Source organism: Malus domestica, chromosome 15 (assembly GCF_042453785.1).
Source record: "Malus domestica chromosome 15, GDT2T_hap1".
Lineage (NCBI taxonomy): Eukaryota > Viridiplantae > Streptophyta > Magnoliopsida > Rosales > Rosaceae > Malus > Malus domestica.
Genome location: NC_091675.1, coordinates 32,412,896 through 32,428,205, shown reverse-complemented (window position 1 = coordinate 32,428,205; position 15,310 = coordinate 32,412,896). Strand labels below are relative to the sequence as shown.

General features: G+C 37.3%; 1 protein-coding gene across 1 annotated transcript; it reads right to left on the bottom strand.

Moving 5' to 3' along the window:
• Positions 1-356: 356 nt before the first annotated feature.
• LOC103425180 (glucan endo-1,3-beta-glucosidase 2-like) lies at positions 357-4,377 on the bottom strand. Its single transcript, XM_008363259.4, has 4 exons — positions 4,055-4,377; positions 994-2,247; positions 857-884; positions 357-740 (listed from the first exon to the last, which is right to left on the bottom strand). Exons 1-4 carry the CDS (start codon positions 4,134-4,136, stop codon positions 590-592), a joined length of 1,515 nt encoding a protein of 504 aa, XP_008361481.3. The 5' UTR covers positions 4,137-4,377; the 3' UTR covers positions 357-589.
• Between the last annotated feature and the right edge of the window lie 10,933 nt (positions 4,378-15,310).

The window sequence follows — 15,310 nt, the reverse complement described above, 5'->3', positions numbered from 1 at the left end:
CGGCAATGTAAGATAAACTTACACGGCGGAGTTAATCTGATATCGAGAACATACTTAAAAAATGATTATTTCAGCAATGATATTGAAAATGGTCATTAATTTTGGCTAAATATTCCAGCTTAAAAGGGAAAATTTCCAGGAGAACTCTGCTGGTTGGAATACTTATGAACAGATAGCCCTTCTCTTGATATGAATACAAAATTGTGATAATACAAGACACACCACCAATCAAACATTTAGTTTTTTTATGCCAAACTAAAATTAGAATAGATTGGAATGCTTGTTGCGTTATTAAGCCCTAGAGCCTAGACAAACATGCTGCAGCTTTAAAATTTATGAGCATGGGGGCCAAGAAAAACAAAGAAAATCGAACTTTGGATTTAAAGGAATGTGAACCAAACAGTTGAAGCTCAGGCCATTCGGCTTTGTATTTAACAAAATTGAGAGGACCAATTGTCTAAAATTACCTGCTTACTACTACTACCTAGAACCTTTCCTCCTCCAAGCAAAGCGAAACAACGCACCCCCTGAGCACCATCTATCTCAAAATCTCTGAATGTTTTCCACGTGTATCTACCTACCTACCTGCCTACAAGAAAACTGCACTGCCGAGGACAACTCCAAGTATCAGCAGAATGTTTTTAAAAGCACCGCTGTGGAAGTTGTAGGAAGAAGAATCCACACTAGTCGAATTTAACGATGGAGCCGTGATGTTTGCCATGCTGCCATTCTTGCCAAGACTGCACCATGCACAAAAGAATAACAATCAAATGGTGCCAATTTCCTTGTACCCCCCAAAAACTAATTAATATTGTTACTCATCCAGCGAAGTGTAGAGAATGAGCAGAAAATTTACCTGCCCGGAAATATGCAGGAACCATGGCCTGCATAATTGAAACAATTTTGTTAACAAGATGCATAATAATAAATTTCATAAGTTAATATAGAACCTAAACTGATAGCATGTTGCATACTATAAGTTTGAGGTCTTACTTGGATCTGTTGTGGTGATTGTAGCCACTCCATTGAAGTCGCATGACGCGGAAGTCATCCCCATCTGATGGTAGTAAGTATCAAATGCATATGTTGCATGTGCAGCCACATCGTCAGGCTCGTAGCATGGTTGTCCCTGCAGTAAAGCTGAGCAATCCACCTTGCCAGGTCCACAAGCCCAATCTAGCGCAGCCTGAAGCATTTTCGGATCAGCTCCATCCTTCATAGTACAGAAAGTTTGGTTTGTTGTATCATTTGCTAATACTGCTCCTGATCCTGTCAAGCGTAAAATGTAGATAGGTGTCCCATTTGCATCAAACAGTCCCCAGTTCTTCTCTGAGACGGGTCCAGGTTTTGTGTCCTCATTATAGAGTTCATAAATGAAAGTACTAACAGCAAGTCCAGGATGTTTGGGAGTTCCAGTTTTGTTCAGCACGTGCCTTATCAAATTGCTGTTGTAAGTATTGGCATTTTCTAATGTTGCATCTGGCTCATTAGAATCTCCCTTAGAAGGCCAGCCTGATTCTGTCACTATGATCGGAACATTAGTGAAGTTAAGGAAAGCCATGGCATAATATGCTGCATCAACTACAGCATCAAAAACATTAGCGTAATGAAGAAGCGTGTTGGAATCAATAGCTTCTTTGTTTGGAGGGAGGGATTTGAGGAGTGCATAATCTAATGGAATGACACCATTTGATTGCATGTAATCGTAGTATGGGTATATGTTGAGCATGAGAAACGATCCTGTGGACTGCAAGAAACTAAGCATGGGGACCAAAACTGGATTCAGTGAGCGATTAAAGAAGGCTTGGGAAGGTGGGAACGAATCAAGGATAATAGAGGAAGAAAGAGGAGTTGAAACTTTGATTTGGCGGTCAAGATTGGATGCCACAAGAGCTGATTGAATGTACTTGAGAGCATTGACCAGGATTTTTGCAGCATTTGGGAGCGTGGTGAGAACCTCTGAGCCAACAGCTATGGCTGTGATATTTGTAGCTGGGTAATGTGCTACTACATTCTGGGATACCCAATTAGCTGCAGTTGCATTAGATTGGCCAATTCCAAGGATCTGCTCATTCGGGACAGATATCATAACTTTAATTCCTGTGTTTGCAAGTGCAACAAGCATGGCACGGTCAGCGTCATATAACCGGACATGTCGAAGTTGCTGAGCTTTCAGGAGGGCTACAACTTGCGTTGGGTGTGGCATGTCTGAGAGGTCTGTCCCTATATTCACGCCGATAAACACATCTGCAAAAATGAATCAAGCCATTGTAATTTCTTATTAGTTGAATGTTAGTTGAATTTAACACAGACGCCTGCTATGATGGCAATAATTGATTCAGTTTCGAGTGTTGAGGTACAAGTTTGAAAAGTTTGACAGCGAATATTTGATGGACAAGAAAAAAATGGCACATTCTTCTCATTCACAACATTACAGGACAACAACCATTTACAACAAAATAAGGGGGAGAAGTTACCATGAAACTCATTCATGATATTTGTACCAGAATAGAACTGTGAAGACCATGAACTTGTAAATGTACATTGTACATATACGAGTGTCACGAGCAAGCTTAAACTCGAGTTGGTTTGAATGCGTTTGATGGAGGAAAAAGCAATGCAAAACTTTGTTTATGGTTGAGAACACACAAGTTTGGGATTCCAATAGATTTGAGTTTAGGATGATTTCAAATTATTGATTCATTTCACTTATTCATTAATGTAGTTAAAGGATATTGGAAATCGATTAGGACAGAGTGTAATGAGAATTCATAATCCTTGCATTGTTGAAAACAAAAAATACTTGTTTGGTACTAAAGTACAAGACAAAATTGAAAATCTTGATTCAGTTTAGAGAAAAGAATGTTAATGCCCGAGTTTGAAAAAATAAAAATAAATAGCAAAGAGCAAATTTGCATATTAATTATTGGTTAGATTTTTGACAAAAACTAGCAAGACCATTATACCAAGGTAAAAACTAAACTAATCCAAGCATGCGCTAGACTTAGGAAACAGCACACTTTTATGCGGACATCTGCTGTATAATATTGTGTAACTGAATACAGCACAGTTCTAACCAGAAGTGCCTAAATTTTGTAAACTTTGACCATTTTCACTGCTACCAAGGTAAAGAGTAACAGCTAACAACAAATCACCCATGACCTGGAAGACAATGGTATATTAACATTGTCAAGATTGAGAGGGTTACACCGATCTCCCCAACTTAACCATCTATCTAGTAGCAAAACATGCTTTAATTTTATCAGAAAATGCCTCGTTTGCAATCAGAGGTGTTTGCAGGTTTCCGAGTTCCGACGTGGGTCTTTTGCCTTCTTCAACATGTTATACTATTAAAAATAGTATTCAATTTATATGAAAATTTGCACTCTCATAAGTGCCTTTTGATTTTTTTTTAGTCCAACGATATATTTTACACTAAAAGGAGGGGTGAGGTCGGCTAAACCACACTGGACAACCTAATTAGTATCGAATTCGTTATCTACGAGATTCAAACTTAAGACCTCTCGCAAGTGAAGAGGAATACACGAGACTGTTGTACTGAGCGGCTTGTATTTGATTTTTTATTATACAAAAGATTACAGATATGAGATGGTGAAAATAAAATTTCAGAAGATTTATTCATATTAAGTTGTGCAAGGTTGTTGCTGGAAGATTGCAAACAATTCCACACCAGGTATCCTCAATGCACATCTGAATTCTAAACAAAGCCTTGTAGCTTGTAATTAAATAAGTGGCCATAAATAAGTCAATAACAAAGGAATTCGTGGCTGAATATCATTAAATTTATGATATGCATTAAAAACAAAAACCGTTGGATCTTGGTGGGTTTTGAGGAAAGAGGTGAAACAATGACTCAGGACAACACAAGAAGATAAATTTGATAATGCAAACCATCACCATCAACTCGAAATATTACAATAAACAAGTAAATTATCACACAAAAAGACTAACAATGCTGACAAATATGGAGGCATAGAACTCAAAAACTTTCAGAGAAACCACATCAAAGTAAAATAGTGAATAAAGATGTAACCTTCATCAGCTGTAGCAGCTGAAACTGCTAAAAGGAATAGCAGAAGCCTCCCAGCCATGGATTTCTTCTCCAAAATACCCATCAAAGAATCTAAAACAAACCCAACAACGCACAGAGAGAGAGAGAGAGAGAGAGAGAGAGATGAGTGATGAGTGATGAGTGTTAGGATGGAAACATAAGAAACCCAAGTCAAGAAGTAAAGTGAGGATTAAAGTTGCAGGGGGTCGGGGAATATATGATAATCTTGGAACTGTGAGAAGGAAGACAAATAGAGAAGGGCCCACATGGCCACATATCACGTGGCAATAACATAAGAAAATCAAACGGCCAAATGAACGTCTCTTCTCAAAACTGTAATGAGGTGTAAAATAGAGCAACTAGTTTAAACGGATGTATTTTTTTATGCCGTTTTGATTTAATAATACAATATTATGTGAAAAATTACACATGATATTACATTTCTTTATCGAATTATTATGCTTACATAAACCCGCTCTATGTAAATAACGCGCACAAAGTAAGCAGTGTTATGTTGGGTACCGTTATGAAATGAAAATGAGACAGGGAAATAGGTTTTTTCTGCTTTTGTGCAGTGCAGCGTTGGTTTTGTAAAATTACTGAGATCTGTCTTTTTCCTGTGTGCTAATGGGATAAGAGAGGAGGGGGAGTGTGGGTGGGACCGATTTCTGTACATACAAAACAATGCAAACAAACAACAGTACAGCACCCCACCACCACCAGCGGGAACACCGAAATGACCTAGTTACCTGGTCCCAACGGTCATATTTCCCGTCGTTTCTGCTTTCCATTCAACCCATTGTTTTTTGTTTTCTTTTTCCTTTTGCTGCAAGCATTCAATTCATTGATTGCTTATCCAAATAGGTAGTTTGAATACTAAATGCACTATTTGCTTTTATTTACTTTCATTCTTTGGCCTTTGTCCCGTTAATATTTTTTTTTGATAACGATGTATTTTATATTAAGATGATCAAAATTTGTTATTTATGAGATTTCAACCTAAGTCATCTCACTTACAAGTGAACATGAATAATATTGAGTGACGTTAATATTATTCTTTACTTAACAAAGACAAATGAAAATTGTTATTAACACTCTAAAATTCTTATTTTTCACTCTAAACCTTTTATATTTATAAAGAAAAATACACTTGTAAAGAGTACAAAATAAAAATTTTGAAGTGCCAATAATAGTCCTAAAAAAAATACTAAATGAACTATTATTTACCAAAAAGAAAATACAAAATGTAATATTTCACTGAAATTTTTGAAAATTTGCATTGTTTTAATTTAAGAAAGTTAGAACTTTGCTCATTGCTTTCTCAACCTTTACCCAATTAAAGCATTATTCTTTAAATTTTGGTGTAATTAGAGATCTAGTTTCTACTCAAAATTCATGAGCCAATCCCAACTTATTCAGAAACCAAAAGTTTAGCGTGAGAGATTGCATGACCCCTTTGGTGTTGGTTATGCATGAGTTTAGGAGAAAGGAGGTTTTGAAATCATGGCTATTATTTAGACAGTTTGAAACTATGATGAAGCTATACGGCCTGGTGGATCAAATGATCGAATGACTACGGCTTTTATGTATGGATGTATTTAGATGAGAGGATTTAAAGGATGTATATTTGGGGTGGCTTAACATTCTATTTCCTATGCAACTCAAAGTTTGTTAGTTGTGAGGTTGCAACTTGAATGCCACTATTGATGCATGATCTCCAATTGTGATCTCCTTCTTGTTTTTATTTATAGGTGTTGGAGTTTTGAGCTCCTTTTAAGTCCGGGAACTTAAAGGAATTTGAGGTCCTTATATTAATTTAGTATCCTTTATTAGTGAGTATGTGTTGGACCATTTGGAATGGGGATTGAGGCTTGGGCTACTAATTGTGTGAATTAGGCTTGATGATTATACCATAAAATTAATATTAATTAATCAAGACAAGGGCCTAAGAATTAAAATTAATCAGATCATTAATTTTAAATTCGCATTAAGTTTTTAATTAAAATTAATTAAAAATGTTTTGATTAATAGACACAACTCTTTGGAAAGTAGCTTCAAATACACCCAAAAGGTATTTGAAGAGGTATGAAAGAGTCTATATAACTGGAGTCTCATTTCCATCGTAGATTATCTTTTTCCTTCCTCCTTTTCTTCTGTACAAACTTTCCAAAGAGTAAACCCACAAAGCAATTCGCTAGAATTCTATAATCCAATGCGGGTTGTAAAATTAGGTAGTTGTATCCTGGTCGAGCAGACATTGTAGAACCACAAGCACAAGAATGAGACGGAAATATTGTTCGAATGACATAGCTTTAGCGCTAGCCTCTACCTTTAATTCATTCAAGTTAATATCATTTTATTTATGTATTTATTGTGGAATTTCATTATGTATTGCAAGTAATAAAGTATAAGTATTTCAAGTTATGTATTTTTGTTTCTAAATTTTTTCTCCAACAATAGGTACAATGTGCTAAGCAAGCGAAGGAACTTGCTTCCTTGAAGTCAACCTTCTAGGGATACACCGCTGAGACAAAGACAAAGTTTTTTGCCATGATGGCTGGTATGAAGTCTCTAAGACCAACTCTAATGAAATGACCTCAACACAAATATTTGGGTTTAAATTAAAAAATGCCACCCAAAGCTAAAACCCAAATTTAAAAAATTTGGGTTTGGCCTAAATCAAAACCCAAATTTGGATTTAAATTTTGGCTGACCCAAATTTGGGTTCAGATTTGGCTGATCCAAATCTTGAGTGGGCCTAACTTTTTAAAAAAAATGTGGCTGAAGGGTTAAAGTTAGTGGTAGATAGTTGGGTCATTGCATGGCAGAGACCGCAGTTGTGGGACCATGATTTTTCAATGCCGGAGTAAGGCATATCAAATATGACCACCTTCAAAAGTCCAATCATGGACTCAACAACTTCCATCACAGAGTTGCACAGACGATCAGCGATGCCACCATCATTCTATTCTAGAGCCATGGGTGAAGTCCGATGACTTCACTAAGATTGACCATGTTTGTTCCACAAGATATGGAAATTTGATCCGGTATGGAATCAACTAGGTTTCTCATATGCTTGGAGTTCTACAATCTAGGGATTGGCGTGTACTGCAAGTAATCACACATCTAAGAAGATGTAATATCTACTGTAGATATCCTCTAGGATTCTCACGGTTTAATACGGATTTTATATCCTTAAAAGACTATATCTAGATTGGAATAAATACACCATTCTAGGGTTCATCTCAAATAATGCTTACACTGAGAGTGAATAAATATTAGTGTTAACTAAGCTTCTTCTGCAGATATGGCTGTGGTAGAATGATTTGATTGGGTTGAATATGCATCTCCACCCTTCACGGCAGTGTGCAAATTTGGTTCCAACAATAGGTGCTTGCATTGAGAGTGAATTCATATTCAACCCAATCAAATCATTCTACCACAACCATGTCTGCAGAAGAAGCTTAGTTAACACTAATATTAACACTACGACAGGAAATAACCCATTTCCCAAAGCCTAAGTCACCCTCGGCATAGACAATCTATTTCCCGATATCTTTACTACTCTTGGTGTGAGCAATCAGGACCCTGATACTAAACCATCCCAGGAAATAATGATGCTCCCATTACTAGAACCCTTCCCACCATGGAACAGATTTGGGAGACCTTATTGAAGATCAACACCTCTATTGATTAATTGCAGAGAACCTACATGGCTTCATGGGCTAAAAGTCATTCAAACTTCGTGGATATAGAGAAGCGGATGAAAGCCTTGAGAAGCTCAAGCAGACTACTCCACAAACCCATATTCATGTCTTCAATTATTGTAATTTAAGTACCATAACCTCAAGGGGCAACTAATCGTGCCAATGTTTGTTCTGACCCTAGCACAGTTGATGATCTGAACACGAGCGCCCTACACGATGCCCACGTCAAAACTCGGAAACCTAACAAAGTAAATTCAATTATCATACACTTATCCTCTTGCCTATTGCTTGAGTCTCGTAAATTTTCTTACTAACTTAACCATCGGAGAGCCGTTGATCGGCATCCCCTGGTTCTTGGGCTGCTTACACTTGTTTGTTGTTTTACAAGTAAACGAGTTTGTGCATCTCCACCTTTTACGGCAGTGCGTGAATTTAATTCCAACAACAGTTGTCCAACGATCACTATTGGTTTGAATTTGAACCTTCGATTTCTGGATCATAGGCTATCAACAGTCTAGATCCAACTCCTAATTTATAAACAATACTTTGAAATTGATCTAAAGGTCCATATTTGTTTGTATCAAATCCAACGGTAAAAAAAGATCCATAAACTTCTTTAGGTTAAAACATTCATAAAATTAAATTAAGTTAACATTAATCAAAGTTACAAAAAAAAAAAAATCCTTATTAAAAAAATCAGGGTTAAAAATTTTCCACTACAATTAATACATTTTTGGTCTTAAAATTTAGGTAGGAAGGGTTGAATGACATTATTTTATTTTTTTTGTCTTTTAGTGGACCTAAATATTTGGGTTTAGGTCCAAGGGTTGGAGTTGGTTTTATGGACATCTTCAAATGCGGTGCCTGGACTTCGAAAGTTTTGCCTTCTTATTCTCTGCTAACAATAAGGATATCCTTATAAAAATTCTTGTCCTATTAGGGCAAGTTGGTGATATAAATTTCTCATTGAAGAATTGCATGCGCTCGGAAGAAGTAGCAATGCTTGGTATTCTGCTAAATTATGAACAGGTGCCCGGAACTTTTGGATTTCAAGCTCCGCTTCATACCACTAATCCATGAGCTTAAAGCTAGTGATGATACAAAATGACGTCGCAGTCAAGTTGCAGAGAGCAAGGTTGTAGTCAATCAACACCTCATTTGTGAAGTCCAAGGGGGAACTTTAAGCCCAAATCTAAGTACCATAAGTGGATTTTGGTACATGGACATCATGCGGCTATCAGATCAGGAAAGGGGCATGTATGCCTTCACTGGTCGCCCACCGGAGTGTATAGCCATTCTGGAGATCTTGCTTTTGCCTGGCAAAAGCTTCGCAGTCTCAGTAGTTTGAAGGTGGAGATGCACAAGTCTGAGTAACTTATAAAAAAGTAAACAACCATGAGCAAGCTAAATACTGGGTGAGGTGTGTTCGATTAAAGTATCTCTAACAGTCAAGTTAGTAAGCAATAATAAAACTCAAGCAGTGGGTAAGACATGAACCATTGAAGACTGTTTCATACCAGTTGAGAAGGAAACCTTTTGGATAGAATCTTGTATTAAACCAAGAGAATCCTAGAAGATATCTAGGAGTAGGTATCTCATCCTCTTAGGAGTGATTACTTGTGGTGCACGCCAATTATTAGATTGTAGGAACTCTACGAATATAGGAAACCTGGTTGATTCCATGTTGGATCAGGTTCCCATATCTTACGGAACAAGCATTGTTGATGCAAAAACTCAGTGAAGACTTTGGAACAACGTAAAGTGTCAAGTTTGTGACCTTCGCTCTGTTGCTCCGGTCACTTTGTGAGGATAATATGTAAAGAGATAGAGATAGGAAAGCAAACACAAGATATACGTGATTCATCCTAAATTTGGCTACGTCCACGGAGTAGATGAGTTCTCATTAATAATGAAGGGTTTAATAAATACATAAGTTTAAGCATAATTATCATTAGTGGGTTCTAATGAATTGTTTAAGTACAATAATGACATTAGGGTTTAATTGTAAGAGAGTGGTCTTCTTTTATAGTTGAGGAGAGTCACCAGCTTTCGTTCACGGTAAATGTGGGACTCTATGAGTTTTATTCTGACGTTGACATGTGTTGTGCTGTGATTGGCCTCCTAGGTGGAGGGAAACTCTTATGCTTTGTCAAGGGTGCCTCAGCTTGAACCCCTTCTTAATGGGCCCTCAAAGGTATAAAGTTAACCGGTGCTTGGTAGTTTTGGGATTGGTCAAGTATGGTACTGTTAACCCTAAAAACTACCAAGCCTATATGGTGCGCAGGCTGAGTAACTAATGAGCTAACTACGTCATTCGGTTGTGTGCGAGGCATGCCAACTCGATGACCAAGCTCAGCCAGTGAGTAAAATAAGTTGATGTTGCGTTGAATGAGCTGCTGACTTCTTGATCTTGCGACTCCGCCCGAGGAAGGAATACATCTCGACCTTCGGGTTCTAGAGCCTGAAGATAAGGCTGCTAGTTCTGCAAAGTTCAATATCAAATTCGGCTTTCAACGTTTCGAATGTAGTAACCTGTAACACCTTACTTCACCGAGAAGGCTAATGAGATGACCTCTGCCAATAAGGATTCAAAAATCCTTCTCGACCGAGACTTGGATAGATAACCAGTCGGCCTTGTCGCAGTGCTGTTTATCGAAATTGAAGGTGCTTTGCGGTCGGCTGATTCTACGGCAATAGTGTTGTTTATCCAAACTGAAGATGTTCGCCAGTTGCCTTCACAATGCTGTTTATCCAAACTGAAGATGTGTCGGCGAAGAAGAAAATAAAAATCTCAAGATGTTTGAGAGGTTTCGCGTAGACTGAGGGTTTGCACATGGTAGTTTGTATGTTGAATTGGAGGGGCTCTTCCGTTGCACCGAGTCTTGTATTTATAGGCAAATGTTGTGTGGCGTGGCCAGATGATTTTGTAGAGTCCAATTGCACTTCTATTTCACGGAACTAAAACTAATCCGTGTCTTTCAAATTTCGTGACTTTTAAAATAAAGCCTATCTAGGCTTTATCACACCACATCAGAAACCTAGCCCCACCTAGGCTTCTGATCTCATTAAAAATCTCTAACAGAAACCCTTACTTCCATCACCATGCAAAAACAAAAAACCTAGCCTACCTAGGTTTCTTGTGTCATCATCACAACCTAGCCTACCTCTTTTGCCTAGATATAATCATCCACATCACATCACATATCATCACAATTTCACCTTTATCCATGCATGGATTACTTGCATGAAATTAACCCATATTAGCTGCACTGCCATATGCCAAATATCCCTAATTAATTTGAATATGTCTTGGCTTCCTGTTATCCAAATTAGAGATATTACTTGCATCTCATCTATTTCATTCCAATCCTTTATCCAAAGGATAATAACAGCAGGCTAGCATGCGTGATCTTAAGCCTGGTAAGATGACCTCGGCATCCGAAATGTGATTGCATTTGAACACCACAAAATTATAAAATATTAAGATAACTCCAATTATTCAAAAGATAATTAGTATGATTATCATAATCATAATAATATAAATAATTGGAAATCATCTTGACATTTTACTCATGCGACGATCTAAAACTCCATACATTTAACGGTCTCGATTACTCGGACCGATGGTGTAAAATCGGGTCCAAACAGGCACAAACAGTGCTCCCTTAAGTTCTTGAGTGAGGGAAACTTCTCGGTTTGGGACATGAAAAAATTTAAGTCACTGAATAATCATGAAACTTCTAAGTACTGAAGTGTAGTAACAAATAGTGGGAGTCCCCTAAGTCTCCGGGCGAGGAGAGTTGCCTAAGAAGATGCCTTAATTTTCTCGAGTTGTCGAAGGAATAATGACTTCAAAAAATTTCTACCGTTTTCTTATGTATGCCTTACCCTAAGCATATATATGGGCTCATTTTCTTGTATGTAGCCCAAAGTTTCCTTTTATTGTTGTCTAAGTTTTCTAGGTCAAAAGTCCAACACATGCCTTTACTTTCAACCCTCTCTCTCCCTTTGTTTTTTTTGAAGAAAGGAAGGCTTTAATAGCCCATACCCATAATAGCAAGCAGACATCTGCCATTTTTTCTTGTAAAGTCTGCCACCTTTATATAACTTCAACTTTTTTCATTTTCTTTTTAAACGCAGCCCAAGCCTTTTGTAAATTCAGCTCCTTTTTGTGTAGCCCAAGACTAGCACCAATTTATGCTCCTTTTTTTTTTGTTTTTTTGAAAGCCTAAGAAAGAATGAGGCCCAATGTCCTAAAAAAGTTTGAAAACAAAACCTAGCTTCCCCCGTGTCTTGTCGATGCCTTCTTCCTCATTTCTTCTAATTTTTTGTGCAGCCGTGACCTTCTTCTTTCTATTATTATTTTTTTTGTTTTTTGAAAACTCCCAAGACCCAAAGCTCCCTCACCCTTCCTTTACATATTTCTTTGCGATTTCGTCACTGTGGTTTGAGAAATTTGAAGGTGTGTCACGGTTTGTAGCTAAAAGTGGTTTGACAAGCTGCGGCTTGAAGGTGGAGTAGTTGGGAGGTTATAGGGTTGAAGATTGTAGACTTATAGTGGCGTCGTGGTGTAAGGGGCTTGCGGTGGTTGTAGGTGGTGGAGGGCGCTTGCAGTTTTTCTTCAGCCAGCCCACTACTAATTTGCATTTTTATTCACTTTGGTTAAACTTGGAATTTTGTCCACTATTAATAGGGCATGGTCTTTGTCCAATATTAATTTGCTTTTTTTTTTTCCAAGCTGTGTTTAACTTAGGTCAAACTTGGAATTCTAATTTGTTAGTCAATCTATTATAATATATCTAAAATTAGATATATGTAATTGTATATATGTTTATGATAGGGACCTTGTGAATGTAAAAACAAAAATGTTTATGTTTATATGTTTGTTGTACAGATTGCAAAAAAAAAAAAAAAAAAAAAATATCTTGGGTTTTGTGAATTTCCTATTTTTATTTTTAATATTTGTAGCAAAGGTTTGTGCTTGAAAAATCATTTAATAGGTAAAGGTTTATGGTTGTGGTTTAATAGGTGTAGGTTTATTGATTCTAGATGTTTGGTTGTTGGTTTTGTTTATACCATATTTAAGGCCTCGTATTTAGATCTCGTACAAATACTCGGGGACTTAAATGTAATTATGTGATAAAGGAAGGGGCAAATATGTAATAAGTGAGGAGTCCTTATTCTATAAAAGGACCATTCACCCTCACAATTAGAGGAGGCCAATTCCTAGGCCTTAAGCTCTCACCCCCTCTCAAAGCCTCACTCTCTACAGAGGCTCTCACATTCTCTCCCTCACCTCTCAGATAAATACATATTCAGTGTGGACGTAGCCCAAACCTTGGGGTGAACCATGATACATCTTATGTCATTTACATTTCTTGCAGATTCACAGTCGGATTTACGTTGTTCCAAGACCTCCGATTTTGTGCATCAACAGGTTTTTTGTTTGGACACATAGCTTGAATAGTTGAAGCTATTTGTAGGACACCGTAAATTGATTTTGCTTCATACTATCTTGATCAAGAGTGTGTGAAGCTTTCTACATGTTGTAGTGTTGAAACTTTTGTGTTAAAGTTTTGTGGGTGAAACTTTTTAGTTGAAGATTTGTAGGTGAAGCTTTTAGGTTAAGCTTTGTAGGCGAAGTTTTTAGGTTGAAGCTTTGTAGGTGAAGCTTTGTAGGTGAAACTTTTATGTTGAAGCTTTGTAGGGGAAACTTTTGGGTTGAAACTTTGTAGGTGAAGCTTGTGGGTTGAAGCTTTGTAGGCAAAGCTTTTGGGTTAGAAGCTTTGTAGGTGAAGCTTTTGGGTTGAAGTTTTGTAGGTGAAGCATTTTGGTTAGGCACATAGCTTGAATAGTTGAAGTTATTCCTAGAAGACCATAAAATGATTTTGCTTCACGCTATCTTAATCAAGAGTGTGTGAAGCTTTTGAGATTTGTAGTTGCCTCCTATGTTTTGAAGCTTTGTTGGCCTTCTCTACATGTCATAATTAATAACTACTTAATTGCTTAATTAAAAATTAATTTATTTTGGATTTTTTTTGGAAGAATTTTTTATTTTTTTTAGAAAAAAACTAGGAACAAGAAAATGTGGGAGAGACCATATATATAGATTTTGCTTCCATACTCTTGAGCAAGAGTGCATATTGTAGTAGTTGAAGGTTCGAATGAGCCATATAAGTTGATTTTGCTTCGCACGGTCTTGATCAAGAGTGTGCGAAGCTTTCTACGAGTTGTAGTGTTTGTAATGCTACAGAGGGGAAATGTCTGGAGCAAATGCTGGAAGGTTGAAGAGCTTGATCTTTGTATACCATGCGTTGAAGCCTTTGTTGGCTTGTAATAAGACTTTATTGGTGACTATAACCCTTGTTAGGCATAAGTGTTCCCCAGTTGGGTTGAGTTAACCTTGCTTATCCCCATTTTGAGTTGTAAAGCTTGAGGGTTTTTGATTATTTGTAAATGTTAAGAGTTCACATGCACGAGTTGTTGCACTCCTCACCTGGTTGGTGGGAAGAATAGTGAGTTGCCGAGGCAAAAATGTTTATTAATAATACTAGTTGTACTCTTCATCGCCTGGTTGGTAATACGAAGGTGAGTTCCTTCATCACCTAGTTGGTGATAAGAGTGGCAAGTTGCCGAATGATATTAAAGTACGGGTTGTACTAGGGGTGGGCAAACGAGGCCTTGTACCCGCGAGTTGAGGCGGGTCCAAATATTGTAAACTCAAAACGGGGTGGGGTGGATCCCAATATATGAGAAAATAGGCCCCCGGCACGGACCGATTCAATTGTCCATTATATGAGATTAAATCTCCACTGCGTATTTCTTAAACATTAGATCACTCCCTCTCCACTATTTTCATTCTTTATGAGTCTCTCTGCCTCTCTCGATTCCTTGAAGACTCAAATCGAAGTATCGAACTCGTCTATCGCAGTACTCTGTTCGTCCATCCCTCATCTCTTGGTCTCTCTTCTGTCGACTCTATCCTTCAATTTACCCAACTCATGACACGACCTCGAGGTATTTCTCTCTCCCTACTATGACCACCACCATTATATCTTCTCAACTCCGACCACCACTCTATCATTATGTTTGAAGTCTTCGATTTTAAGGTATTGATTGTTAGAGATTTAGCATTTAGGGTTTTTTAGATATAGGAATTTTGGGGGTGTGGACCTAATAATTTCTAGTTGTCTGATGATGGAATCAAATGATTAGTTTTCTAATTTTGAAGCTTTTCATTTTTTTTTTTTTTTGAAATGAGATTGGAATTATGAGAATTTTTAGATTTGGGGCGTTGGGGATCGGTGGGCAAATATTAGGGTGGCTCAATACTGACATGTTTATCAGTATGTGTATTCAATGTTGGGGTGTTGAGGAAGAACACTTTTTGTAATCGAAAAATTTGGAAATTTTATTTGTTTTTAATTGATTGATGAAATTGTGTGTCCATAATATTGCATTTTTGTGATTTTGATAATTGGAGAATGTGTTAATTGTTGAATTTGACTGTTTGACAAAGCTATTGATTGAA

Bases quoted from the DNA above. Each gene is read 5' to 3' on its own strand.
- LOC103425180 (XM_008363259.4), bottom strand. From the start codon at position 4,136: ATGGGTATTTTGGAGAAGAAATCCATGGCTGGGAGGCTTCTGCTATTC. The intron at 2,248-4,054 runs GTTACATCTTTA...TCATTTTTGCAG, and splicing joins AGCTGCTACAGCTGATGAAG to ATGTGTTTATCGGCGTGAAT. The intron at 885-993 runs GTAAGACCTCAA...TCAATTATGCAG, and splicing joins AATCACCACAACAGATCCAA to GCCATGGTTCCTGCATATTT.